This window comes from Symphalangus syndactylus, chromosome 19 (genome assembly GCF_028878055.3).
Source record: "Symphalangus syndactylus isolate Jambi chromosome 19, NHGRI_mSymSyn1-v2.1_pri, whole genome shotgun sequence".
In the NCBI taxonomy this organism is placed as follows: Eukaryota; Metazoa; Chordata; class Mammalia; order Primates; family Hylobatidae; genus Symphalangus; species Symphalangus syndactylus.
In genome coordinates, this window is record NC_072434.2 from 10,908,776 (window position 1) to 10,935,784 (window position 27,009).

Below are 27,009 nucleotides of genomic sequence, written 5' to 3' on the forward strand. Positions count from 1 at the left end.
TGAAGCAGGCGGATCATGAGGTCATAAGATCGAGACCATCCTGGTCAACATGGTGAAACCCTGTCTCTACTAAAAATACAAAAAATTAGCCGGCCGTGGTGGCACGTGCCTGTAGTCCCAGCTACTCGGGAGGCTGAGGCAGAATAGATTGAACCCAGGAGGTGGAGGTTGCAGTGAGCTGAGATTGCGCCACTGCACTCCAGCCTGGCAACAGAGTGAGACTCTATCTCAAAAAAAAAAAAAAAAAAGTATTTTATTTTTACCAGGTTGTGGAAGTCAGAAATTCAAGATAAGAACTCTGCCTTAAAGAGTTACAACTCTGCCTTAAAGAGTTAGTGAGAGAACAATCCTATTGCTTTAAATTATTGTTCCAGACCATAAGTAACTGTGAAAGGCGTTCATAGGATAAATAGCTCTGCTGAAGTCCAGAAAGGGTTAGCTTAGTGGTCAGGGAAAGCTCTGAGACTTTGAAGGATGAGTAAACCTAGACAGGAGGAAAGCATCGCAGATGGGGAATAAGAGCAGAGGCCTGGAGGCAGGAATCCTCCTCTGAGTTTGGGAGGAAAGACAGCCATTGGACTAGAAATGAGGAAACACTTGAAACTATGGTAACTATGAGATGGGAACAAGAGCTCACCTTCTTATGGATTGGGTATAGTTTTAGGGAAATTCATCTCAAAGCAAGGTCACTTATGGTTGGATTAGGCCACAAAATTAAATATTGCCTATCTTATTTGTGCAGAGCTTTTCTGAAAAACAGCTTTGTTTCAGAATCACTTTATTATAGGGAGGAGTATTTTTCTTCTCAAACTGAGCTATGGACATTAAAAGTATAGTCTGAATGAAGTATGGAGTTATGACAGTTTCAGAACCCAGGTATTTTTCTTATAGTCCCAATAATTTGGGAAGGGCTCTTGATAATGACACTACTAAACATACAAAAAATTAGCCGGGCGTGGTGGCAGGTGCCTGTAATCCCAGCTACTTGGGAGGCTGAGGCAGGAGAATTGCTTGAACCCGGGAAGCGGAGCTTGCAGTGAGCCGAGATCACACCACTGCACACCAGCCTGGGCAACAAGAGTGAAACTCCGTCTCAAAAAAAAAAGAATCAAGACTGAAGCAAACCAGTAATCCTATTTGTTTCTGTTTGCTTCGCAGATAATCACTGCCAATCCGTGGAACACAATTGCTCTTCTCTGTGGTGCCTTCTTGGCATTATTTAAAGCAGCAGAGTTTGCCAAACTGAGTATAAAATGGATGATCAAAATTAGAAAGAGATACCTTAAAAGAAGAGGTCAGGCAACGAGCCACATAAGCTGAAGTCACCTCACGTTGTTTAGAGAACTGTCCACATCAGTGGGAGTTGTCATCACTTCCACTTTGTAAACGGAGCTATCAACAATCCTGTACTCACTTGAAGAAATGGGGCGTTGCTGGGAGGAACAGCATGTCAAACTGGAACTTCTAACCTCGCCCCAAAAGAGGCCGTGTAGAGCCTAACAGAAGAGCGCTAATGGATAACCTACAAGTTATTTAAATATTTAAATTATTAATAAACTTTCTAAAGAGCTGGCCAATGACTTTTGAATAGGGTTTGTAGAAGCCGCCTTTCTTCCTGTTTGGTTCATTGTATTGTATTAGGTTAAGCTCTACTAGGGTAATGAAGGCTCTACTTTTCACTTTTTAAAAGTGGACAAAAGAGTGTGATTTTCTTTTTCCAAAAATTCCTGACTATCAAGACGTGCAGGTCATGCTTTGGAGCCTATGCACTGTACACAAAGGCAAAACCCTATGACTTTGGCGTCATCTGCCACTGATGTCCAGCCTCTGACATGCTCTTTGATTTGTTAAATGTTAAATGAGACTTTAAAGCTACTAGAAACTAGTAATTAAGTTTCTTAATGGACTGACTAGCCACCTACTTGTCTGGCTAGAATGTTTGTTGATGTATGAGTTTAGATTAACGCTCAAAAGCACTAGGTGCCTACTCATTGTATTTTGATGATTTCATTAACAGGTAAATAAAAGTTAATACAAAAGGAATGAGTGTGACAATATGAATATCTGCTCAATCATCAGGCACAATTACTTTCATTTGGTGATTTCCAAAGACAAAAAGGTAGTATGAATCTGGACTCCCAAGATGGATGGATCTGACTCCCAAGGTATGTTCTAACTGCTTCTAGGGAAGGGTTTGTTAGGCATGGCGACTGATGGCAACTGTCCAGCAAGAGTGACCTGGTGTCCCCGAGGAAGCTGGGTTGACTCTTTACTGTGTCCACAAAACTACCCATCATCTGAGGAAGGGGCACACGCAGTATGACCGTCAAAAAGCTTTTAGTGTAGCCTTTGACAGAGATGAATATGCATTAAAAAAAGTCTACTTTTCACATTAAGTTTCTAAAAATTGTTTCCAGAGTTTTAAATTATTTATGTGCCTGTTGCTTCAAAGAGGACTTGGTAGCATTTCCTAAAATTTGTAATCTGGCTTCCGATAATCCAAAGGGAATAACTCAAATGTATGACTAGGCATTTTAAATGGGAAGAAACTGTTTTTTAGATGAATGATTAAAAGTGAACTGTATAAAGAAATATTCCCTGCCACTTTTCTGCTCCACAGAAGCATTAGAATTCAAGTTTTAGCCTAGGTCTCTTTATAAAATCTTATTTTATTGCAGGGCAAATGCAAAGCCAGGCATAAAAGCTTACATTAACAGTACTGATAAAAAGGGGGGTGAAGAAGGGGGGGTGTGTTTTTTTAAAGCATGTCTGACAATATGTCACGTTCTCTTTTTTTTTTTTTCTTTGGAGACAGAGTCTCACTCACTCTGTTGCCAGGCTGGAGTGCAGCAGCGCTATCTCGGCTCACTGCAACCTCTGCCTCCCGGGTTCAGGTGATTCTCCTGCCTCAGCCTCCCGAGTAGCTGGGATTACAGGCATGCGCCACCAAGCCTGGCTAATTTTTGTATTTTTAGTAGAGACAGGGTTTCACCATATTGGCCAAGCTGGTCTTGAACTCCTGAGCTCATGCAATCCACCCGCCTCAGCCTCCCAAAGTGCTGTGATTACAGGCGTGAGCCACTGTGCCCGGCCAGTCACTTTAATATTACTTAAATATCTAATAAAATTTGTTTCAACGAACATACTATATTCTCTATATTGTAGAAAGTTGAGACTACTGGGTATGGTGGCTCACGCCTGTAATCCCACCACTTTGGGAGGCTGAGGCGGGTGGATCACCTGAGGTCAGGAGTTCGAGATCAGCCTAACATGGTGAAACCCCATGTCTACTAAAAATACAAAAATTAGCTGGGTGTGGTGGTGCACGCCTATAATCCCAGCTACTTGGGAGGCTGAGGCAGGAAAATCACTTGAACCCAGGAGGCAGAGGTTGCAGTGAGCTAAGATCATGCCACTGCACCCCAGCCTGGGCAACACAGTGAGACTCTGTCTCAAAAAAAAAAAAAAAAAAATAGTCAAGAGACCTATTAAATGTGCTTTCATGTAAGCACATAATTAGGAAGTGAACGATTTTTACCTTTTCAGAGAGAAAAACCTTTAGTAGCTGTAACCTGTCAAAAGCTACTCTGGTTGCTCTTCAATAAAAGAAATATACCTAAACCTTCTACAGAATAGACATTTAGACATCACCTTCCCTTTCTGGAAAGGCAGGTGCTTGCCTTTTCCTTCTGTTTCGTGTAGGATCGTCATTTTTAACTGCGCTGTCCCCCAGCTGTCAGCAATACTGGCTGACCCTGGGGGAGTGTAGAGAGTCTAGAAGGAACACCTTAACCTGATGGCCACGACAAGATGACTCCGCAATACCTACTACTAGAGAAAAATAAAATATGAGCTATTGTTGTAAAAGAATTTTAGTGCTCTTCCTTTTGGTACACTGCTTTCATGATGACCTGGGAGTGGTGTGCATTCCCTGTGCTAGAGTTTTTAATATTAAAGCAGAAGTAAACATGAGTAGCAGATAACACTTTATTACAATAATGTCTGATTTCTTTCTCTTTTTTTGAGACAGAGTCTTGTTCTGTTGCCCAGGCTGGAGTGCATCTTGGGTCATTGCAGGCTCAAGCGATTCTCCTGCCTCAGCCTCCTGAGTAGCTGGGATTGTAGGCACCCACCAGCACGCATGGCTAATTTTTATATTTTTAGTAGAGACAGAGTTTCACCATGTTGGCCAGGCTGGTCTTGAACTCCTGACCTCAGGTGATCGGCCCGCCTCAGCCTCCCAAAGTGCTGGGATTACAGGCGCGAGCCACCGCACCCAGCCAATAATACCTGATTTCTAACTGTGCCACAGGCTCCCTGCTCTTCCCTAAAAGTGCTATTTATTATGGATTATGAAAAATTAGCTTCAAAGTAAATTAAACCCATCCTCTTAACATACAAGGACATGAAGGATGATGGAAGGATATCCTAGAACTTAGAATTTTATGCAAATATTCTGTAAAACATATTTTGGTAAAGGGCTAGAACACTCAACCTTGGCACACAATCTTCCTATTTTTAAATTAGACTTCGTCCCACAATTTGTCTTAAAAGTTTCTATAAATACACATATGTATATAAAAAGGGGGGCAGACTTCTCCTGTATGCCTAAGCTTAGAGCTAAAAGAAGCAAAGATGACATAAGGCAAAATACAAACATAGACTTTATTAAATGCTGCTCAATCCCCCAATGAAGATCTTTCATTACAAAACAGTTTTCCACACAACTGCAAGTTAAGAGATTGGAATGGTACTCTGATAACAAAAGATGTGAGAAATATTTGACCAAGTAAAAACATACAAGACCTCTATATAGTCAACCTTTTCAGAGCTCTACAGAGGAAGCCTACTGCAGTTCCTTTAAATAAAGCCAGGCAGTGAGAACTAGTGCTCTGTATCACCACACTGTGGGACTCAAAGCCTCCATCCCTGGGTCAGGAGGGACTAGGTGAAGGACAGGTCGCGAGGACTGGAAAGGCCCTGCCTTCAGCCTTTGAGAGGAAGAGGAGGAATGAATTGAGAGGCAAGCTGGGTAATTCACCTGAGCTGCCTCTACCCATCTGTTACCTACCACTCTGGAGAATTGCAGAGGAAGGGGGATATTCATGAGGAACAATCTGAAGAATTTTGGTTTACTTTCCCAGCTTTTATTTATATTTTGTGCTTTAAAAAGCCTGGAGATTTAAGGTTTTGCCTAAATTCGAGTACAGTAATGTATTTATTGAGGGAGGGGTTAGGGCAGGTAATTCCCCCCATCATATTTCTGGGTGAGACAAAGAGAAGGGTAAGGATGATACCTTAGTTTTATTTTAGGAAGTAGTTTTTCCTAGGATGTAACTAAGGTTTGCAGCAGTGTGAAAAGCACATTATAAAAGGGAAAAATATACAGAGCAGACTACCATATCTATGTGCAACACAATCAAAGAAGAATTCAAGTCATAATTCTTACCACTCCCATAATTATCTCACTCATATCATAGATGATGATAAAATTCATTCGTTTCTGTGAAACTTCAGAAGTGACACAATAAATCCAATGATTAGACAAAGGTTACAATATACTGTGGCCATGATACAGCACGGGGCTACGTTTAGTCCATATATTTTTCCATTTACAGTTGCCAGAAAAAATTGGCCTTTTAATTATATTATACTGATGAGGTTTGTTTTGTAATTTTTACATATTTCAAAAAAGCATACAAAACTGTGCCTATCTGGCAGAGGTGGGAGGCTTTTTTTTTATTCGGCACTTGTATTGCTGAGAATACTGTGCATGTTGTAAGCACTATTCTGTTTTTCTAGAGCTTTCTTTAGCTTTAGCTCCTCTAATTTTTTCCATAATTCTTCACGTTCCAATTCTTTCTTTTTCTCTCTGTAGATAAACCAAAATTTTTGTAATCAGAAATTACTTCAGAACCCAAGAGAGATGCTGTTTGACAGCTTACTGGAGAACACATTACTTACCCACATCTCACTTAAAGACCTCTGCTAAAGCTTTGGAGTCCACTTACCTGGAGCACCTAATTTCTTCTTGTCACTCTCCTAAATGAAGAGTCTGTGCATCTCCTGTAGCAGCTAGATGTTACTACTTGCTTTCTGTCCCCTACACATTATCACTACCATGATACTGTACTTTATAGTCAACAAAGTACTTACACGTTAATTTTCTCATGTAAACATCTTGCAGTTGTAGTAGTCTAATCACTATTAAAAAGGCTGAAGGGGCTGGCCACTAGGTCAGTAGGAAGCACTTCCTTCACCACACCAGGCAGAAGCCACATCATTTTTGCCACTAACAGCCACATCTCTAGCCACTAACCAGTTTGTATCTTACTATCTCCTCTTTTACATGTCAAATGAAAACTTTACTTTCAGTAATCTCTCTCTAGAACAAAATGAAAGTCAAAATATTTCATATGTCATTTCAACTACTTAATTTCAGTTCTGAGGAAAACATTTCTGAATAACTTGGACCAGTCTATTCTGAAAGGCTCCATGAACATGTAAAACATAGGCTTACAATTCTGCAGTAATGAGTTAAAAGGATAAATCCTTTTAAAGGATTTGCTGATTTATGCAGATAAGAAATAATGATTATATTCTTAGTCATGTGAAATACATATTATTTTTCAAATACAAGTTTCCTATGATCCTAGTCATCTTATTTTTCTTCCCATTGCTTCCTGAGGCTCAAAACATGTACTTAATTTCTATTCCTGCCTGAATGCTGCTACTTAAAGGAAATAATGCATTGAGTTAGTTATTAATGGGCTAGATGGCTTTGAAGAAAGGCTATCCATTTTCTACTTTAAGATAACCATAACTAGGAACTTGTCAAAATAGATCAGCTTTTCTAAACAGAACAGGTAATATGCTTATTAGAAGTAAATGGTAACCATTATCCTCAAATAATGGGTGGGCTCAGGTACACTGGTTACTAACCACTTAAGTTTAAGAAAGCGCTTCTTGAATTTGAAATAAACATGAGAAGAAAGTAATTCTTGAAAGATTATTTTATAGTAATTTATGAAATTCTCAAAAAGAGGTTATCACTAAGCCATGTTTCTAAAGGCTGGTATGTGCTAACATTTATACTCTAAAATACGTATTATTGCAAGGAACAACATATTAATAGTACCCTAAGCCATATCATTATGTGACTTCCCTATTCCCAAAGGAGAACTATGCTGACTTTAAAATACCACCTTCTGATAATCCACAGCGTAAGAATCACCTACTGCTAACAAACAACACTTGAAAAGTAAAGCTCACTCTGGAAGCCCAGGTGGACAAAAAGGATTTTCGTAAATGCATGGATAAAAAATCAAATTGTACAAATTGATATTTAAAATTCAGCATAAATTTCAGATGCAGATGCTAACAGACTGAGGAAATCTAAGGCTCAGAATGAGATAAACAGGATTTATGATCCACATTAAAATCATAATCTAACCATTACAGGAAGTAAATTATGTAACTACCCTCAAAAATAAATGTTACTGCTTTTTCTGCTTTAACAAATTATAAAAATACTGGGGCTAGTTTATCTGGAAATGACTTACATGTTAAGAGACTTTCACACTGTAATGTTTACTATAAGGTAATTAACTTCTTAAATATGAAAATCTGAACTGAGAGAAGATGCCTTCCTGAACTGAATCACATTCAACTATCATAAAATGTACAGATAATTTTGTAATTCAAAATATCAAATACCTGTGTCTTTCAGCTTTGTATGAGCTAGTAAGGTCATCGAAAAGCTTGCCATTCATTTCCATGAGGGTTTTCAGCACATTATACACCAGTGCTACAATGGTCCTGAAATGAAAATGAGCCAGTCCTGAGTTACGATACTGCTAACGAGAGGAAATGTAACACTATGGTCTCTAAAATGGGTTACAGGTTGGCTGATTCATTTAATCCATTTTAGAGATGATAAAACAGGCTCAAGAGGTTTGTAATATGCTCAAGGTCATACAGCAAGTGGTGGTAGAGACAGTCTAAGAAAACTTAAATCTTTTCCACTTTATCATGCTTACATTAAACTCTAGTTAAAAATGTTCACTATAGTTATCTTCATTTCCGCTTTACAGTCTCATGGCTGAAATCCTGAGTAACAACATTAAAAGAAGATGAAAAAGATCCAATTACCAAAACTTACAAGGAAAGTAGAAAGCCGGATAAGGATGTTAAAGAAGTTAGAATATATTACCCTTAGCTCTTCAGTTTTCCCCTGGGACAGTGCCATTTATAGAGGTGAGACTATACACTGACAGCAGACCAACACACTCTGCATTAACGGAGTAGTTTGTGCATCCTCTGCAAATGTTCAGTTGGTCTCCCCAAGAGGGTTTGACCACAACCTCCAGGGAGATTTGCAATTTTAAACTGACATGAAGGCTGGGCGCAGTGGTTCATGCCTACAATCTCAGCACTTTGGGAGGCCAAAGTGAGATGATCACTTGAGCCCAGGAGTTTCACTCCAGCCTGGGCAATATAGTGAGACTTCAACTGTCCAAAAAAATAAAAATAAAAATTCGCTGGGTATGGTGGTGCACACCTGTGGTCCTAGCTACTTGGGAGGCTGAGGAAAGAGGACTGCGTGAACCCAGGGGTTTGAGGCTACAGGGAGCTATGATCGCACCACTGCACTCCGGCCTGGGCAACAGAGCAAGACTCTGTCTCTAAAAAAATTTTAAAAATAAATTGACATTAAGACCACACACTGAAGAACACACACACACATTTATAACTTGATAAAGGTATATATGTATATAAAATACAGAATAGAATACAACTGATGTTAATCTTGGAGTAACTTCCAAATCTGTAATAGGTTTCAGGTATGAGTTAGGAAATCAATGACAAAAAGGTTTAAAAAAAAAAAAAAGAAAAAGAAAAATACAACCTATATGAAAGATACTTACGGATTCCAGTGTTCTTTGGAAATTTTGTACAAACTGGCAAACATAATTGGCAGAATTTTATCAATGTTCTCCTCAATCAAACTAAGAATATATTCATTATTCCAGAAGTACAATGCCCTTTCTGCAACCTAAAAATAGACATTTAGAGAAATGTCAAAACTAAAATAAATAGGAAAGAAATACTAGTGTAAAGTAAGGTCCTCACTGAACACATCATACCTGAAAATGAGAACTGGACACGCACTTGGATATCTGCTTGAAAAGTGGCTCTTCAATTTTTTTGAACTGTGTTGGTTCAATGACATCTAAGATTTCTTCAATTTCTCCTAAAAACATCACCTAGGTTAAAAAAATTTTAAGAAACATGATAAATTATGTGAAACTAATACAGAAACCATACAAATGAGAAGGTTAATCTGCATAGTATACAATGGGCAAAAAAATGTCTGGATGGCACAGAGTTTCCTATAGCACAGGTCTTCTACCAAGTCTGTGTACATCTCCCGCTCTTTAGCACCAGCAATACAGCCAGCCCAGAGAAGCATGGTTTATAGCCCTGGGATCGACAAGTTCTAGTAAAATGCACTACATTTAGTGAACACAACCCACCTCTTTCTGACTGCAGGTTTTTGGCCAAAATTTCAGCAGTCCTCTGATCACCTGTGAAAAAGAAAAAGTTTAGCATGAATTTAACAATGAAGCTAGTTAGTCCCAAGGTATTTTCCATAGCTGTGATTATATCAACACTCATTCTGAAGTAAATCAATATTGCTTAATATATAAGTGTATAAGTAGACTTTCTGCTCAGCTTTAGAATTTTATTTATTCAACAAATATTTACTGAGTGCCTATTATGTATCAGATACTGTTCTAGATGCTAGGGACACACTGATGTACAGGACAGATGAGGTCTCTGGTTTTCATAGAGCTTACATTCTAATGGATGAAGACCAATGCAAGTGATCAATTAAACACATAAAACAATAGTATGTGCTACTTCTAAGAAAATAAAGGAAAATATAAGTTGGTGGGGTGAGAGAGGGAGGTTATTTTAGGGAGAAACCTTAAGGAACACATGATTCCTGTTATTTAAACCATTATGAAGCACAAAAAAAGCTGGACAGCTTCTCAGTCTCCTTCATGGCTAGCACAATCTTTATAACCAGAATACAATGAAACAAAAGAGACTATTTTTATTTATTTATTTATTTTGAGATGAAGTCTCACTCTGTCGCCCAGGTTGGAGTGCAGTGGTGTGATCTTGGCTCACTGCAACCTCGGCCTCCCAGGTTCAAGCAATTCTCTGCCTCAGCCTTTCGAGTAGCTGGGATTACAGGCGCCTGCCACCACACCCGGCTAATTTTTGTATTTTTAGTAGAGAGAGGTTTCACCATCTTGGCCAGGCTGGTCTTAAACTCCTGACCTCATGATCCACCAGCCTCAGCCTCCCAAAGTGGAGACTATTTATTTAAATAAACATAGTTGAAAACATTTGCATTAAACTGAATCACAAAAGAAGAATGCTATATGCCTAATTGTAACTTATTCCAGAAATGCCAGGATGGTTCAATTCATAGGTTAAAAGGGGAAATAAAAAAAAAAAAAAATCATTTTAAAAGATTTTCAAGTCATTTGACATTTTTAATTGACTATATTCTGATAAAAAAATTTAGTAAGCTAGAACTAAAAGAATTTATCAGAAACCACCAGCAATCATTCTACGTAATGATTTATTAGAGACAGGCTATAAAACCATCTAGGCCTGGTGGTTTTGTGGAAATAGATCTTTGACAGCTTTTTAGGTTACTTTATAGTCTGTCTGGTCCAGTAATGTGGAACATTAATTCAAATTAAAATTGGGAAGAATACTGTTTTGGAGACAATCCAGTAAGATAACAATGTGATGAATAATGTTGGAAAGGAATACCAGAATTACACTTATTTGTGTAAATATATATTTATCCTCTAAAACTTTAAAAAAAAAAAAACCTGCAAGTTACTAGAGTGAGTAGGAAAATTCAGTATGTGGCCACATTAAAAAATGTATATATAAAAATCAATACTTTATAAAACATCAGTAAAAATCAGATGAATAATAAAAAGGTACTTTTCACAACAAGAACTATAATGTGCATAAAGAATAAATTTGCAAGAAATACTTAAGACATGGAGAAAAGTATAAAACTTTACTGAAGATCACAGAAGACTACAAATACAGTTATATGTCATTTAATGATGGGGATACATTCTAAGAAATGTGTCATTAGGCGACTTCATCATTTAAACATCATAGTGTGTACTTAAACCTAGATGGTATGGCCTACTACACACCTAGGCTGTATGGTGTAGCCTTTTGCTCCTAGGCTACAAATCTGTACAGGATGTTCTTATACTGAATACTGCAGGCACTGTAGGCAGTTGTAACAATAATATTTGTGTATCTAAACACAAAAGGTACAGTAAAAATATAGCATTATAATCTTATGGGATCACCATTTTTCTTTCTCTTTCTCTTGGAATCACCGTTTTTCTCTCTCTCAACATTTCTCTCTCTTTTTGATGAGGCCTCACTGTTGCCTAGGCTGGAGTGTAGTGACATGATCAGACGTCACTGTAAACTTGAACTCCTAGGCTTAAGTGATCCTCCTGCCTCAGCTTCCCAAGTAGCTGGGACTATGGTGTATGTCACCGCACCTGGCTAATTTTAATTTTTTACTTTTTGTAGAGACGAGGTCTTGCTCTGTTGCCCAGGCTGGTCTTAAAGTCCTGGCTTCAACCAATCCTTCTACCTTAGTCTCCCAAAGTGCTGGGATTACAGGCATGAGCAACCATGCCCAGTTCCATTTTTCGTTTTTAAGAGACAGTCCAGTCTTGCACTGTCGGTCAGGCTGGAGTGCACTGGTGTGATCACAGTTCACTGCAACCCCCTAGGCTCAAGAGATCCCCCTACCTCAGCCTCCTAAGTAGCTGGGTTTACAGTCCTGAGCCACCACGCCTGTCTGAGACTGCCATTTTATATGTAGCCTGTGTTTTTTCTTTTTTCTTTTTTTTTTTTTTTTTTGAGACAGAGTCTCGCTCTGTTGCCCAGGTTGGAGTGAAGTGGCACAATCTCGGCTCACTGCAAGCTCCGCCTCCCAGGTTCGCGCCATTCTCCTGCCTCAGCCTCCCAAATAGCTGGGACTACAGGCGCCCGCCACCAGGCCCGGCTAATTTTTTGTATTTTTAGTAGAGACGAGGTTTCACTGTTAGCCAGGATGGTCTTGATCTCCTGACCTCGTGATCCACCTGCCTCAGCCTCCCAAAGTGCTAGGATTACAGGCTTGAGCCACCGCGCCCAGCCCGTAGCCTGTTATTAAACAAAACGTCATTATGCAGCACATGACTGTAAATAAGTGACATGGTTCAATATTGTGCAGAGATTATTTTTTCTGTACTTAATTTATAAGTAAATTTAATATAGTTTCAATCAAATGCCAATTGAATTATTTTTTGGAACTAGAAACATTTATTCTAAAATCCATAAATATAAGCAAATAGACAAGAATTGTTTTTTTGGTGGGGGGAGTTAATGGAACAGAACCTGTATTATGGGTATCAGCAACTAAAACAAGAATATATTGGCAAAGAAATGGAGAGAAAAGATATATATGAGTATCTAGACATACTCATGTATATATAGATTTTAATATAAGACAAAGGTGGCCTTTCAGTTCCATGGGAAACTGGTGGTAGTGGGACAGGTAGCTCACTATTTAGAAAGAAAAAATGTAGCAGGCTCCTTTGGTTGGCAGACTTCTATGATGATCTCATGAGCTTGTTAATTGTTCTCACACCCTTGTGTAATCCCTTCTCAAGTGTGAGCTGTCCTAGTGACTTGCTTCTAACCAACAGACTGTGGCAAAAGTGACAGAACGTCACTTCCGGAGTAAGTTACAAAAGATTGTGGCTTCTGTCTTACCAGTAGACTCTTGCTGTCTTGGCTTTGATGAAGTGAGGTGCCACGCTGGAGAAACCTGGGTGACAAGGATCTGAGGGTGGGCTCTGGCCAATAGCCAGCCAAGAACTGCAGCTCTCAGTCCAACATAACTTGACAAACTGAATTCTACCAACATACATATGAACTTAGAAGCAGATCCTTCCCCATCTGACACTTTATATGAGACTCAACTTCTGGCCAATACTCCAATTGCAGCTTTGTAAAAGACCCTGAAGCAGAGGGCCCACCTAAGCCATGACCAGATTCTTGATTCACAGCAACTAAGGCAACAAATGCTTGTCATTTTTCCTCCCAATGGAACTATATTTTCCCAAAATGTTGCAGATCAGTTACAGCAAACAGAACTATGACCATTCAAGGAAAACTGTCACTCTCGGCTTCTTTTTGACCACAGCAGCTATGTGGAAGCAGCTGCAGCTTTGATAAAGGCCATAAATGCTTGCTATTTTAAGCCAATAAATTTTGTGATCATTTGATATGCGCAACTGAAAATGAATGTAGGCCACGCATGGTGGCTCAGGCCTGTAATCCCAGCACTTTGGGAAGCCAAGGCAGGCTTGGGCCCAAGAGATCGATACCAACCTGGGCATCATGGTGAAACCCCATCTCATCCCTACCAAAAATACAAAAAAATTAGCTGGGCATGGTGGTGCATGCCTGCAGTCCCAGCTACTTGGGAGGCTGAGGCAGGAGGATCACCTGAGCCTGGGAGGTCAGGGCTGCTGTGTGCCACAATCATACTACTGCACTCCATCCTGGGTGATGCGGTGAGATCCTGTCTCAAAAAAAAAAAAAAAAAACCCAAAACACAAACAAAAAAACCCAAATGCAGTTCCTTACCCTCATCATACACAAATTTCAATGTCAGGCAGTACAGAATAACGAACAGTGGGTTGACTAGTGGCCCCAAAAAGATGTCAATGTGGGCCAGGTGCAGTGGCTTACAACTGTAATCCTAGCACTTTGGAAGGCCGAGGAAGGCACACTGCCTGATCTCAGGAGTTCGAGACCAGCCTGGGCAACATGATGAAACTCCGTCTCTACTAAAACTACAAAAAAAAAACTAGCCAGGCGTGGTATCATGCGCCTGTTATCCCAGCTACTCAGGAGGCTGAGGCATGAGAATTGCTTGAACCCGGGAGGTGGAGGTTGCAGTGAGCCAAGATTGTGCCACTGACTGCACTCCAGCCTGGGCAACAGAGTGAGTCTCTGCCTCAAAAAAAAAAAAAAAAAAGAAAAAGAAAAGAAAAAAAATTATTTTGGGGCTCAAGTTAGATTTTCTTGGAATAAGAACGGTGTTTTGTTTTGTTTTGCTTGTTTTATAAAAATGCAGCTTTGCGTGGAAGGTTTACACTGCCAAAAAAATAAAACTTTTGAAAGTCATGCCGACTCTTCATTTTTTTCCTCTTTACATGGAAACTTACCTGTAATGAATATTTAGTTAATTCTTTCACCCTGCACTTTTTTTTTTTTTTTCGATGGAGTCTCACTCTGTTGCCCAGGCTGGAGTGCAGTGCTGTGATCTTGGCTCACTGCAACCTCCACCCTCCTGGGTTCAAGCCATTCTGCCTCAAGCAGTTCTGCCTCAGTTTCCCAAGTAGCTGGGATTACAGGTGCCCACCATCACGCCTGGCTAATTTTTGTATTTTTAGTAGGGACGGGGTTTCATCATGTTGGCCAGGCTGGTCTTGAACTCCTGATCTCAGGTGATCTGCCTGCCTCAGCCTCCCGAAGTGCTGGGATTACAGGCTTGAGTAATAAACTAACAAAAGCTCTGAGCTAGTTATAATTTGTAGAAAGCTTTGATAGGAATGCCTGCTTTCCAGAAAATTAGTATTAAGGCTCAAACCCAAGTAATATGGCCGTAATTTTGGTGCTGAAATGGCCTATGTTAGAAATTGCAAGCTCTCAATATCGAGAGAGCTTTATGAGTTGGAAAATATTTCCCTTTCTTAACCTGGGTATTTATCTTTCTCTCCTCATCCTGCTCCTATTTTCATTAACCCAACTCAGCCAAACCAGATAAAAGCCGAATAACTGGCCATCATCCCTCTCCCTAATCGTCAAGTGTTGTTTTTTGTTTGTTTGTTTTTGGTGTCATCTCAGCTCACTGCAACCTCCGCCTCCAGGGTTCAAGTGATTCTTGTGCCTCAGCCTCCCTAGTAGCTGAGATTACAGGCACACACCACCATGCCCAGCTACTTTTTCTTTTTTTTAAAGTAGAAATGGGGTTTCACCATGTTGGTCAGGCTGATCTTGAACTCCTGACCTCAGGTGATCCGCCTGCCTCAGCCTCCCAAAGTGCTGGGATTATAGGCATGAACCACTGTGCCCAGACTCTATCTTCCATTCTTTAAAAATAAATCACCTGTCTTCCTTATCCACCCCAAATTAATTAAGTAAAATTTTATTTGTATACTATTTACCAAGCATGAACCATGACTTTTCAATATGTGTTATTATGGGTTTTCTTTTTCTTAATTCTAATGGGAGTTATCATAGATTTGTATTAAGGTTTTACTTTTTTCTTTTTTTTTTTTTTTAAGACAGAGTCTGACTCTGTTGCCCAGGCTGGAGTGCACTGGTATGAGCTCAGATCACTGCAACCTACACCTCCTGGATTCAAGCAATTCTTGTGCCCTTGCCATCTGAGTAGCTGGGACCATAGGCCTGTGCCACCATGCCCAGCTAATTTTTGTATTTTAACTAGAGACAGAGTTTCACCATGTTGGCCAGGCTGGTCTGAAACTCCTGGCCTCAAGTTATCTGCCTGCCTCAGCCTTCCAAAGTGCTGGGATTACAGCTGTGAGCCACTGCACACCCGGCCAAGTTTTAATCAACTTCAGAGGTTTATGTGGTTTCATGTGTAAATATATGGTTTCTAATTCTCCTGAACTGTCTTCAAAAACTGTTTACAGCTGTTTCTAGAAAAGACTGTAAATCTAAAAGTCAAAATACTAAAAGAAATTAAGGAGTGGAAAAATGTCTTTTGTTCCATTACACAAAGTTCAAGTGAAAGGGAGAATACTAAGTATATGATTTTTTCAAGCATCCCTACGGATAGCCTGAGAAGGTTCATAACATAGTAAAAATACATATATATTTTAGTTTTTCAATCCATTTGCTATTTACTAAATATTTATTAGGTTGCTGCTAAAGTGATTGCAGTTTTTGCCATTAAAAGTAATGGCAAAAGCCGCAATCACTTCTGCACCAACCTGATACTAGGTAAATATTTAGATTGAACATGCCTAGAAAGCATTCTCTCAAAATACTTACTTCACCAAGGTTAAAATGTTTTCTATGCTTTTATACTTTTCTGTTTCACCCTACTTCATCTTTTGTTTTTCTTGAATCCTCAGTAAATTTTCATAACTAATTATGTTTTCACTCTCTCCTGAATTTTCATTCTAGAGGCAAATAACAGTAGAATTCAAAGACTAAGTTGCCTCGCTGGTTCATAAACAACTTTTATTCCAAGATTACATCTTATATCTTAATCACCAAAAGCAAGGAAATGTTTTCTATCCCTATCAAGTGGTTTATTGTTAATGAGTGGCAAAAATTCTATTATTAAAAACAAAACAAAATTCAAGGGAGTAGTAGTTTTGGGAACCTCGAAGTATGCTTTAATTCCAAAAGGTGAATGAAGATTTAAGATTATTGGTGAAGACAGTATGCATATAAAATTTCACTGTGGTCATCTGATCCTATCATCATACATCTTAACTACTACATATTAATAGTGGTCTATATTTTGGTTATTCAAGACATGTAACTCATGAGAACTCTCCCCTCCTAACCCCTTCTTTGAATGCTGATTAATCTCACATTTCTTCTTCTAAATGACTTTAGCTTAAGGTACATTATTCTGTTTAATAACTATAAAGGCTATAAAAAGAAAGCTACAATGAAATGCTATAAATGCAGACCAAAAACATGAAAATAAATAGAACACTTACTGGCTCTGTTAGTGTTGTATCTTTCTCCAGGAACTGTACGACACAATATGCTAGCTAAAAGGTAAGGGACAGTTTATAAATATTACTGAGTGAGATAACATTTAATAATGTAGGATTTTTATATTTAGCCAATATTTTTTAGACTACCTCATTTTGATAAATTATTTCAATATACAAAAATATACTCACAATTGTGAATGAACTGTGAAATACCTCAATCGTGAAACTATACTCACAATTGTGTAACTTTTTAGCCTTGAAAGTAACTTCAAGTTTAAAAAACATTTTTAGTAGTAATTTCTGACTATAAAGTTAACTGAAATAAGACTAGAGCTAACAATTTAGTTTTTCAGCATGTTTCTACATGTACACCTATGCTGATATATTATTCTCTAAATATTAATAGAAGAGACCAAAATCTCTCTAACTAGGTCTAGGTTATTGCAGCTGGAAGAAACATTCTGTAGATATGTAAGATTTATTCAAAGTCACATAATTAGGTCAAGGCCTGGACTAAAATATGAGGAAAGTGTGTATCTTAAAGTGTAAGTGTAGATATAGAAATTAAATATTGGTCTTAACAACTAAATATTTTAAAATAAGAAAAATTTGCTTTGGGTAATTTTGTAAGCAAATTGCTTAATTATACTTAAAACTGTCATCTCAATATTTCTCAATTTCTCTGCCTTTATATTTGCCTTTGAAATAATATTCATTTCATTTGAAATGTTTCTGAAACTTACCTGAGCATGAAACAAAGCTAATCCTTTTGCAGTATGCATAGGAATAAGAACCTTCATTAGAAATTGTTTATGTTCTGCTTTCAGTGGCAATGCAAAGCCATTGATAATACTGGAGGGAAAAAAAGGCAGGGGAAGGGTTAAATAGTTACTACTTTGTTTCTAAAAGCTGTCATATCCATGAGTACATAAGGAACAGTGCTCTGCTTCAATCTTGGTGTTGTATAACTGTTCATCTTCAAACTACTTTAGGAAGACTATTACTATGAAGTCTGTTCCTCTAAGTCATTTGATGATTCCAAAAGAAAATTAGGACTGTCAATTAATTCCCAAGTAATTTCTATCTTCATTTTCTATCAAACCTGTCACTTTATGCATTGTTGCTTTTATTTTTGCCCCCAAAGCTCCAGGAGAGTCAGTATCACAATATTGTTAGAACGTTCAATATTTTCTGAAGTAAATGGGTAGTTTTTCTTACTTTGTTGGATAATGTGAAAGTAAGAAGTAGTTCTCTCCACAATCATTTTCTACTATTAATAAAGGAAACTAAAATCATTCTCGAAATAGTAACAGAAGGGTCTAAAATTCTCTTAATATTAATACGTAGTGAATAAGGAAGGCAAAGTGTTATGGCAAAAGGTAATAAGAATTCAGCTGAGGCTGGGCATAGTGGCTTACGCCTGTAATCCCAGCACTGTGGGAGGCCAAGGGGGGTGGATTGCCTGAGGTCAGGAGTTCAAGACCAGCCTGGCCAACATGGTGAAACCCCATCTCTACTAAAAATAAAAATTAGAAAATTCGTTGGGTGTGGTGGCAGGCGCCTATAATCCCAGCTACTCAGGAGGCTGAGGCTGGAGAATCGCTTGAACCCGGGAGGCAGAGGTTGCAGTGAGCCGAGATTGCGCCATTGCACTCCAGCCTGGGCAACAAGAGCAAAACTCCATCTCAAAAAAAAAAAAAAAAGACTTCAGTTGAGAAACTATGTGTTCTACATTTAAACTCTAAAATATGACATAATTTCTCCAACCCCAGCTAAGATTTTAATACATAAAACATTCACTTAATTCTTAAAAAGAAGAAAAAAACCTGACCTACCTTCCTAATATTTCAAGAAGTTCAGCAACACCATTGAAATGTTCTGTTTCATATATAAACCTGAATTTAAAATAAAGACAGATGTAATCAAAATCAAACTTCAGAAAACTAAGAGAAACAGGCAGGAGGGTGAAGAAATCAATCCAAAGGACAGCTATTAGAAACACACAAGCATGTTTTGGGTCTTATAAGCTCTTTTGCCCCAAACAGTTAATTCGTATCAATCTTACAAAAGAAGATCTGTTTCCTACTGAACTACATATGCCTTTGCCAAAACTCGCCATATGTGAAGATAACAGATTGTCATTTCACCGGGAATATTCAACTTAATAATTTATAAGAAAGATAAGTTTTCTCAAAGAAATACTTTTTAAAATAAGAAACCTCTAATTATAGAGAAATCCAAGAGAAAAAGACCCATATGTAATAAAGCCATTTTTAATCAGAATTTCTTTAAACCTCTAACTATATAGGCTGCATAGCTTTCCAAGATTAGGGTTGCCTTTAAAGCAGGGAGACATAAATAGAATAGGGCAGACATTTATGGGCTTAGGAAGTGATGACAGAGAACTGGAGAAAGATATTCACTCTAGAGGAGGCAGATATTACTCATCTCTAATTGTTGCAATGTGGGAATAGTAACCAAATTTTGCCAGATCTTCAATTAATTAAAACAAACAAACCAAACCTTAAATGTGGGTGTTGTTATGAAATCTCCTGATCTGAAGCAACTACTTAACAGATTAATATTTATAAAGTACACTTGGCCCTCTGTATCCACAGGTTCCATATCTGTGCATTCAACCAACTACAGATCAAAAATATTTTTGAAAAATAAATACAAATTTAAAATATAGAATAACATCTATTTGCATAGCAGTCACACTGTATTAAGTATTGTAAGTAATCTAGAGATAAAGTATACAGGAGGATGTGTGGACGTCATATGCAAATACTATGACATTTTATATAAGGGACTTGGGATTTTGGTATTAGCAGGGGCCCTGGAATCAATCCCCCCAAGATACTGAGGTATGACTACAAGCAAATGATAGGCCCCATATAAGAGGACTGCTTGAGTTAAGGAGTTCAAGACCAGCCTGGGCAACATACATAGTATGTTATATATATACTACGTTACATATATAAATGTTATATATATATACTATGTACTTACAGTACATAGACCTTGTCTCTACTAAAAGTCAAAAAAATTAGCCAGGCATGGTGGTGCACATCTGTAGTCCCACTACTTGGCAGACTGAGAGAGGAAGATTGCTTGAGTCTGGGAGATGGGGGCTACAATGAGCTATGTTCTCACCACTGCACTCCAGCCTGGATGACAGAATGAGACCCTGTCTCAAAAAACAAATAAAAATAAAAACTTGAATACAAGAAGATATGTAGGAGGAAAAGGTGCAATATACAATAAATGATTAACTTACCTGAGGAAAATGTTGTTAATTTGTTTTCTGATGAATGCTCTTAATCCAAGAAATTTCCCATAAATTCGGTGCAGAACAGTCTTCAGGAAGTCACGTTCTCTGGGATCTTCACTATCAAAAAGCTCCAGGAGCTTTAAAAGAAATCTGAGAAATTACTTTTAAAAAATAATTGAGCTAAAGCTTTATTCTAATTTTGATTTTAAAGATTATCCATGACATCTTTTAAAAATTTTTTAGAGTTCTTCCTTACCACACTGACTTTATTCTTGCTAAGTAATGAAGTTGAGGAAAAGCTTAGGAAATATTTCTTCTCACTTACTTCACTTCAACATATGACATTTACAATAAATATAAATATTTCAAAAAGTGGATTTTTCTTTACCTTCCCACTGATTTTAAAATTCAATCCTACTCTTGAATACTAAAGAGGCTCACAATTTTGGAGTGTTAAAATTTGGGATTTTTAATGCTTTTCGATCGTCAAAACTACATAGAAAATCGTTTAAGTTTTTGATTGCAAGTCATCAAATAGTCTTAAAAATATCCATGTGTACATGTATATTTATAGTTTACTAGAAAGATGTACACATACTAAGACTTCTTTTTGTGAATTTACAATAAATTCAAGACAGTTACCATGCCAACATTTGAAAAATTAACATTCAGTTATTAGGATAAAATATTGACAGATACATACTAATAGAGTAGAAATCATATATAAAATAACACTGGACTAAAAGAGGAGGCCAATTTTTTTTTTTTTTTTAAGACAGAGTCTTGCTCTGTAGCCCAGACTGGAGGATAGTGATGCAATCACAACTCACTGCAGCCTCGACTTCCTGGGGTCAAGAGATCCTCCTGCCTCAGCCTCCCAACTAGCTGGGACTACAGGCGCATGCCACCACACCCAGCTAATTTATGTATTTTTTGGTAGAGACGGGGTTTCACCATGTTGCCCAGGCTGGTCTCAAACTCCTGACTTCAAGCGATCCACCCTCCTCAGTGTCCCAAAGTGCCAGGATTATAGGCGTGAGCCACTATGCCCAGCCCATAGATTTTTCAACTTAGCAAATAGCTGAAAAATTTTAAACCAGTTCCACAATCAGCACTCTCCTATACCTCAATTGGCCCAATGAGTGTGCTCCTATATTCTGCACAACTTTTCAGCAAAACCTGAGATAAGAGACTTTAGAAAAAGTTAAAGTCAAAATCTCAAATTTCCATTTAAAATGGTAAAGAAACTTAATTTCTTCTGTCAAAAAAAAAATACTGTGTTTTAAACATTGGATTTTCTTAGAAAAATATAAAATACTCTCTCTAGAGTACAAGTATCTGTAAAGCTGTCAAGGAATTTTATGTTCTGAACTTTCGTGTTTATAATTACAATAAAGATAGCAAGCTCTAAACCTCATCAGAAGTTCTTATTCCATTTTGTTTTGAATTATATACAATTGCTAACACATGCATCTGAAACCAGAGTGGATGACTTAAGTCATATTTATATCTCCCAAAACAACTGACATAGTTTCCATTCTTTGTTTGCTAGGCTGTTAAGGCCCTCATGAGACTCCAGCAAAAAATACCTATGGAGTATGAGAATTTTTGTTAATATATCTAATAAGTTCAGATCAAATTATTCTAATTAAAAATGGCAGCCAGGCAAAGTGGCTCTCAACTGTAATCCCAGCACTTTGGGAGGCCAAGGCGGGCGGATCACTTGAGGTCAGGGATTTGATAGCAGCCTGGCCAACACAGTAAAACCCTGTCTCTACTAAAAGTACAAACAAAAATTAGCCAGGCATGTCGGCTCACTTGCAGTCCCAGCTACTTGGGAGGCTGAGCCAGGAGAATCGCTTGAACCTGGGAGGCAGAGGTTGCAGTGAGCCAAGATCCAGCCACTGCACTCCAGCCTGGGCAACAAGAGCAAAACAGCCATATAAACTGCTAAAAGCAATTACTGGGCCCTAGCTTTTCAGATAATTCAGGCATTTAAAGTAGAAGATAGAAAATAGATCCTGCCCCACCAGTTTTCTTTTCGCTCCCTTCACACCACAAAATAATACAGCAGCCTAAATACCTCAAGCTCTAGACTAACAAAGCACTAAGGCAATTGTTCCCCTCAACCTGTTATTGTATTAAATACAATTTCATATGGCATTACTAGAGCTCCCTAATGTATCCCACACAAGAGCTGCACAAGGAAATAAACAGGCATTCATTTGCAATTACCAAAATAACTCCATTTAATCTAATTTTTAGTCATGACTAAAATGTATATGTTACTGTTAATACACACCTAATATTTCTTTATGAAGAGCTACTTCAGTGGTTGAAGGAAATATTTTAGGCTGACAATGTTCTTCATTTATCAATCCTTCACAGCAACAGGTCAGAATACTTTATATGAGGTCAAGGGTAGTTACGAATGACCAAAAATCAGCTCTAAATATACCAAACTCACATTCGTAGAATCTTTATAATAGGGCACATGCAAAGTGGTCTGAAGGGTAGGAAAGGTCCTTGCAATGATTTTAATCCTGGCCTCAGCATCAAATTCCTAAAGAGGCCTGCATACTCAGGCCTAGAAAGGTCTGGTCTACTTCACAATTTTCTTTGGGGCCAGCCAATTCCATATAGTTAAAAAGGGGCCTTTAGGCCAGTGTAGTGGCTCACACCTGTAATCCCAGCACTTTAGGAGGCTGAGGCGGGAGGATCCCTTGAGGGCAGGAGTTCAAGACCAGCCTAGCCAACATGGTGAAACCCCGTCTCTACTAGAAATAGAAAAAAAAAATCAACTGGGCATGGTGGTGCATGCCTGTAGTCCCAGCTACTTGGGAGGCTGAGGCAGGAGAATCGCTTGAACCCAGGAGGCGGAGGATGAAGTGAGCTGAGGTTGCACCACTGCGCTCCAGTCTGGGCAACAGAGCAAGACTCCCTCTCAAAAAAAAAAAAGAGGCCTTTAAATTTTTGAAAAGGTTTTGAAAATAAAAATGAATATATTCTTAGAAATTGTGAATATGTAGGTTCCAAAAATAACAGCTAATAAGCAGTTTATAAAAAGAAAGAAGGCATCACAATTAACTCTACCTCCTTACGTTCTTAATGATTCCATTTTATCTGTGGTTTAGGAATTGGGTGGTGGGATGCTTAGGTGCAAAGAGGAAAGAAAAAGGAAAAGGTAATTGATACTTAATGACAGGAAAGGAGCCTAAAGCCCAGATTACTCACAATGATTCTATTACTTTTTTCCCGTCATTTCAAAGTCCCAATGCTTAAAATATATGTCAAGTTCAAAGACTTACAAATGTAAAACAAAGATTTGCCCTTGGATTGAATGGTCATACCAAATTTTCTCAGATACTGCAGAAAGGCTTGTTTTTCTGGTATTTATAAAATAACTATGATAATTTAGGATTAAATAGGATAATTTGATTGACTTCATCAGACTCTCACCCTTGATAAAAATACTCTTGTACTCTCAGAGCTAACTTGACTTTTATTCTAATTGTTTGCATATTAAGTGCTGTCAAATTAAACCATTAAAGTTTTGAAAGACTATACTATTTTAATCATAAGTTAATAAATCATTGCTAAGATGAATATAAGAGAATCTAGGACAAGAGTTCCTTACCTGTTGTACAAATTTCTGATCAATGTATCGCTTTGCAATGCTAGGCTGGAAATCAGGGCTCTCCAAAAATCTCAAGAAGAATTCATATACCAACTATGAGAGAAAGTCAAATAAAGGCTAAGATGATGGCTACAGAATATTACCCTAAATTATCACTTCATATTAAAAACACATCTTTTCTTACCAACTTAGTAGGGAGATTTCAGATCTCATTATAAAATGTAATCAGTTGATAAAAAAATTTTTTTTTTTAAATTCACACCTGTACTCCCAACACACTTCAGGAAGCTGAGGTGGGAGAATTACTTGAGCCCAGGAGTTTGAAACCACCCTGGACAACATGGTGAGACTCCTGTCTATACAAATAATCAAAAAATTAGCCAGGCATGGTGGTGTGTGTCTGTTGTCCCAGCTACTGGGAGGCTGAGGTAGGAAGATTGCTTGAGTCTGGAAGTCAAGGCTGCAGTGAGCCGTGATTGTGCCGTACCATTGCACTCCAGCCTGGGCAACAGAGTGAGACTCTGTCTCAAAAATAAATAAATAAATAAATGAATAAACTAAACCCAGAAACTATATATTCACCATTTGGTTTCCTAAGCGGATAAACTTTGAGATTTATTTATTGCTTTACATAACTTGATGCAAAACGTTAAATTACAGGAGCTAGAAAATAAGAACAATGCCTATAAAATTAAATATTTCTTAATTAAATATATTCCTATTTTGTAATCCATACTCACTAGGAACATGTTCCTTCCCAGTGGACTACTACCTACCTCAATTTAATCACTACAGAGTTTCTTAAATGAAGAGTCAACAACCTCCAGATAAAACAGGCAGTGTATCATTAATTTTTAAAAAGAAAGGAAAAGAAAAACTTCTGGTCTTTCTATAAAACTACAGTGGGAAAACTAATTAAATCAAAACCAGCATATCCTATCCACACTTGAGAAATAATGAACCAAATTACATAAGTACAGGGCTAGGGAAGAAATGTCTGTGTACCAACCACAGCAAATAAACTAGAAGTCATAGCAGGCCTTCTATAAAAGTGCCAAGCAACCTATACGTAATAGCAAATGTTCACTTGCTACCACAAATCAGAATTAAATATTTGGTTCAGCTTGTCACTATCACACCTGCTTTCAAGGAGGAAGGCAAATATGACTAAAGTTTTCTTATTGTAACCTAATAGCTTTAAAAAGGCAGAAACTTAGCCCAAAATGGACCTTATTAGCTATTAAACAATACTATATCAATTTAACACCCTAAAAATAAAAAAGGAGGATTCTATCCCAAAGCAAAAACAGTCATTCAATAAACATTTAGGTAGCCAGTTAGGTTAGATGTAGAAGGAAGAAAAGAAAAAGGGAAAAGAAACATTGCTACATTAAATTAATAGACCTTATAGCAAACAAAAGCACTACCAGATCTAGGCCTTATCATTCACCAAGTAACAACACATTTTTATGACTGTGAGTTCAGTAACAGTCTATGGCTAACAACAGTTTGGGGATCTGAGCAAATACAATTTTGCTTGATGTATCTCTGCCCAACTGTGGAAAAGGAGTGATGCTTATCTGGTCTAATGTTACCTAACATTTTGTGTTTATCATAAATTAAGGATATAACAAGAAATAAAACTTGATAGCAATTTAAGTTTTTATTCATAGATAATTTTCTAATCAACAATAGAAATAAAAGATAAATTTTGCTTTGGGGTATACACATGCAAAAAGATACACAAAACTGATCACAGAGTGCTCTGAAAAGTCAGCACAGTCTCATGGACTGCTATGCAGTTTCATTAATGGCACAACTTAATTCATTCAGTGCCTATTTTCATGTCCAGTACTGGGCTATGTATAGTATGAACAGACATTAGGGATGATATGGCTCAAAAAGCTCATTCACTACACAAAAATTATATTATGTGGCACAGACTATAAATGCAGGAGCTATTTAGAAAAAGGCTGTATCACTGTGGAATAGGTAGGAAAAGCTTTAAGGAGGATATGCAACTTAAGCCCTGCATTTGTTTTGATTCTGGACCCTTTGTTTTGATTCTGGATCCTCAGGAAGAGGATGGCTTTATTTTATAGAAAGGTAGCAGCATGTCTTGATTTAAAAATATATATATTTATTTATTTTTAGAGACAGAGTTTCACCACGTTGCCCAGGCTGGTCTCGAACTACCAGGCTCAAGCTATGCACCCGCCTCAGCATCCTAACGTGCTGGTAAGGTGTAAGCCACTATGCCTGGCTTTTTTTTTTTTAAGCAGCATGTCTTGAAATGAAGAGAATGCAGGGTATAGGCTGATGGTATGGAATTACAGACTCCAAATCTTTATGCAAATCCCTGGAGATTCCATCATAAGGTGGGATCAGGTTAAACATTAAACATGAGCCAAATGTGGCATGCATTAGCCTATCTACTCTCCCTTCTTAAGATCTTCATCAGAAATACAGGGTTTAAGGCTTAATAGTTTTCAGAGTAATAGCCTGTCCTATGGGAGACTTTTATGACATCAAGCTACAAATCAAACTGAATTCTCTAATTCTCTCAAACTGAATTCTCTAAACCATATATATAATTGAACCATATATATAATTGAACCATATATATAATTGAACCATATATATAATTGAAACCTGTGCCATTCACAAATACCACATATAAATTCTTTCATAGTTTTCATCTACATCATTTACCTGACACAGTAAAAATTAGGTGATCAGTCAAAATTAGCAGCAAAATGCTGTTATGCCGCCAACTTAGCACCACTAAAGAGATGATGACAAAAAGTTACTTAAATACGTATTGAGGGCCGGGTGCAGTGGCTCACACCTGTAATCCCAGCACTTCGGGAGCCTGAGGTGGGCGGATCACCTGAGGTCCGGAGTTGCAGACCAGCCTGGCCAACATGGAGAAATCCCGTCTCTACTAAAAATACAAAATTAGCCAGACATGGTGGCACATGCCTGTAATCCCAGCTACTTGGGAGGCTGAGGCAGGAGAATCGCTTGAACCTGAGAGGCAGAGGTTGCAGTGAGCCGAGATCACTCCATTGCACTCCAGCCTGGGCAACAAGAGCAAAACTCCATCTCAGAAAAATAAATAAGTAAATAAAAATGATGAATAGTTATCCCAAATAGAGGTAGAAGAAACACTAGTGATCTACAGAGCTGGAAATCTTCAAAATGGAATAATC

The 27,009-nt window shown here is 37.9% G+C and overlaps 2 protein-coding genes and 1 non-coding gene across 8 annotated transcripts in view; 1 reads left to right on the forward strand and 2 right to left on the reverse strand.

Annotated features, from left to right (window-relative positions):
* The window catches only part of PACC1 (proton activated chloride channel 1), a 70,314-nt gene extending 68,271 nt beyond the window's left edge, over positions 1 to 2,043 (forward strand). For all 5 annotated transcript variants that reach the window (XM_055233481.2, XM_055233480.2, XM_055233483.2 and 2 more), the window contains one exon: positions 1,159 to 2,043. In XM_055233481.2, coding sequence (XP_055089456.1) covers positions 1,159 to 1,320 — 162 coding nt within the window. In that variant the 3' untranslated portion in view covers positions 1,321 to 2,043. The remainder of the gene's footprint in view (positions 1 to 1,158) is intronic.
* A 2,603-nt stretch (positions 2,044 to 4,646) lies between these two features.
* PPP2R5A (protein phosphatase 2 regulatory subunit B'alpha) overlaps positions 4,647 to 27,009 on the reverse strand; it is a 77,316-nt gene continuing 54,953 nt past the window's right edge. For both annotated transcript variants that reach the window (XM_055234972.2, XM_055234974.2), the window contains exons 4-13: positions 23,798 to 23,890; positions 20,167 to 20,297; positions 18,722 to 18,781; positions 17,630 to 17,738; positions 16,887 to 16,940; positions 9,537 to 9,587; positions 9,147 to 9,266; positions 8,928 to 9,055; positions 7,717 to 7,818; positions 4,647 to 5,872 (exon numbers count right to left, since the gene is read on the reverse strand). In XM_055234972.2, coding sequence (XP_055090947.1) covers positions 5,740 to 5,872; positions 7,717 to 7,818; positions 8,928 to 9,055; positions 9,147 to 9,266; positions 9,537 to 9,587; positions 16,887 to 16,940; positions 17,630 to 17,738; positions 18,722 to 18,781; positions 20,167 to 20,297; positions 23,798 to 23,890 — 981 coding nt within the window. In that variant the 3' untranslated portion in view covers positions 4,647 to 5,739. The remainder of the gene's footprint in view (positions 5,873 to 7,716; positions 7,819 to 8,927; positions 9,056 to 9,146; positions 9,267 to 9,536; positions 9,588 to 16,886; positions 16,941 to 17,629; positions 17,739 to 18,721; positions 18,782 to 20,166; positions 20,298 to 23,797; positions 23,891 to 27,009) is intronic.
* LOC129459077 (small nucleolar RNA SNORA16B/SNORA16A family) lies at positions 13,223 to 13,358 on the reverse strand. Its single transcript, XR_008649885.1, has one exon. It is a non-coding gene; the product is annotated as a small nucleolar RNA SNORA16B/SNORA16A family (small nucleolar RNA).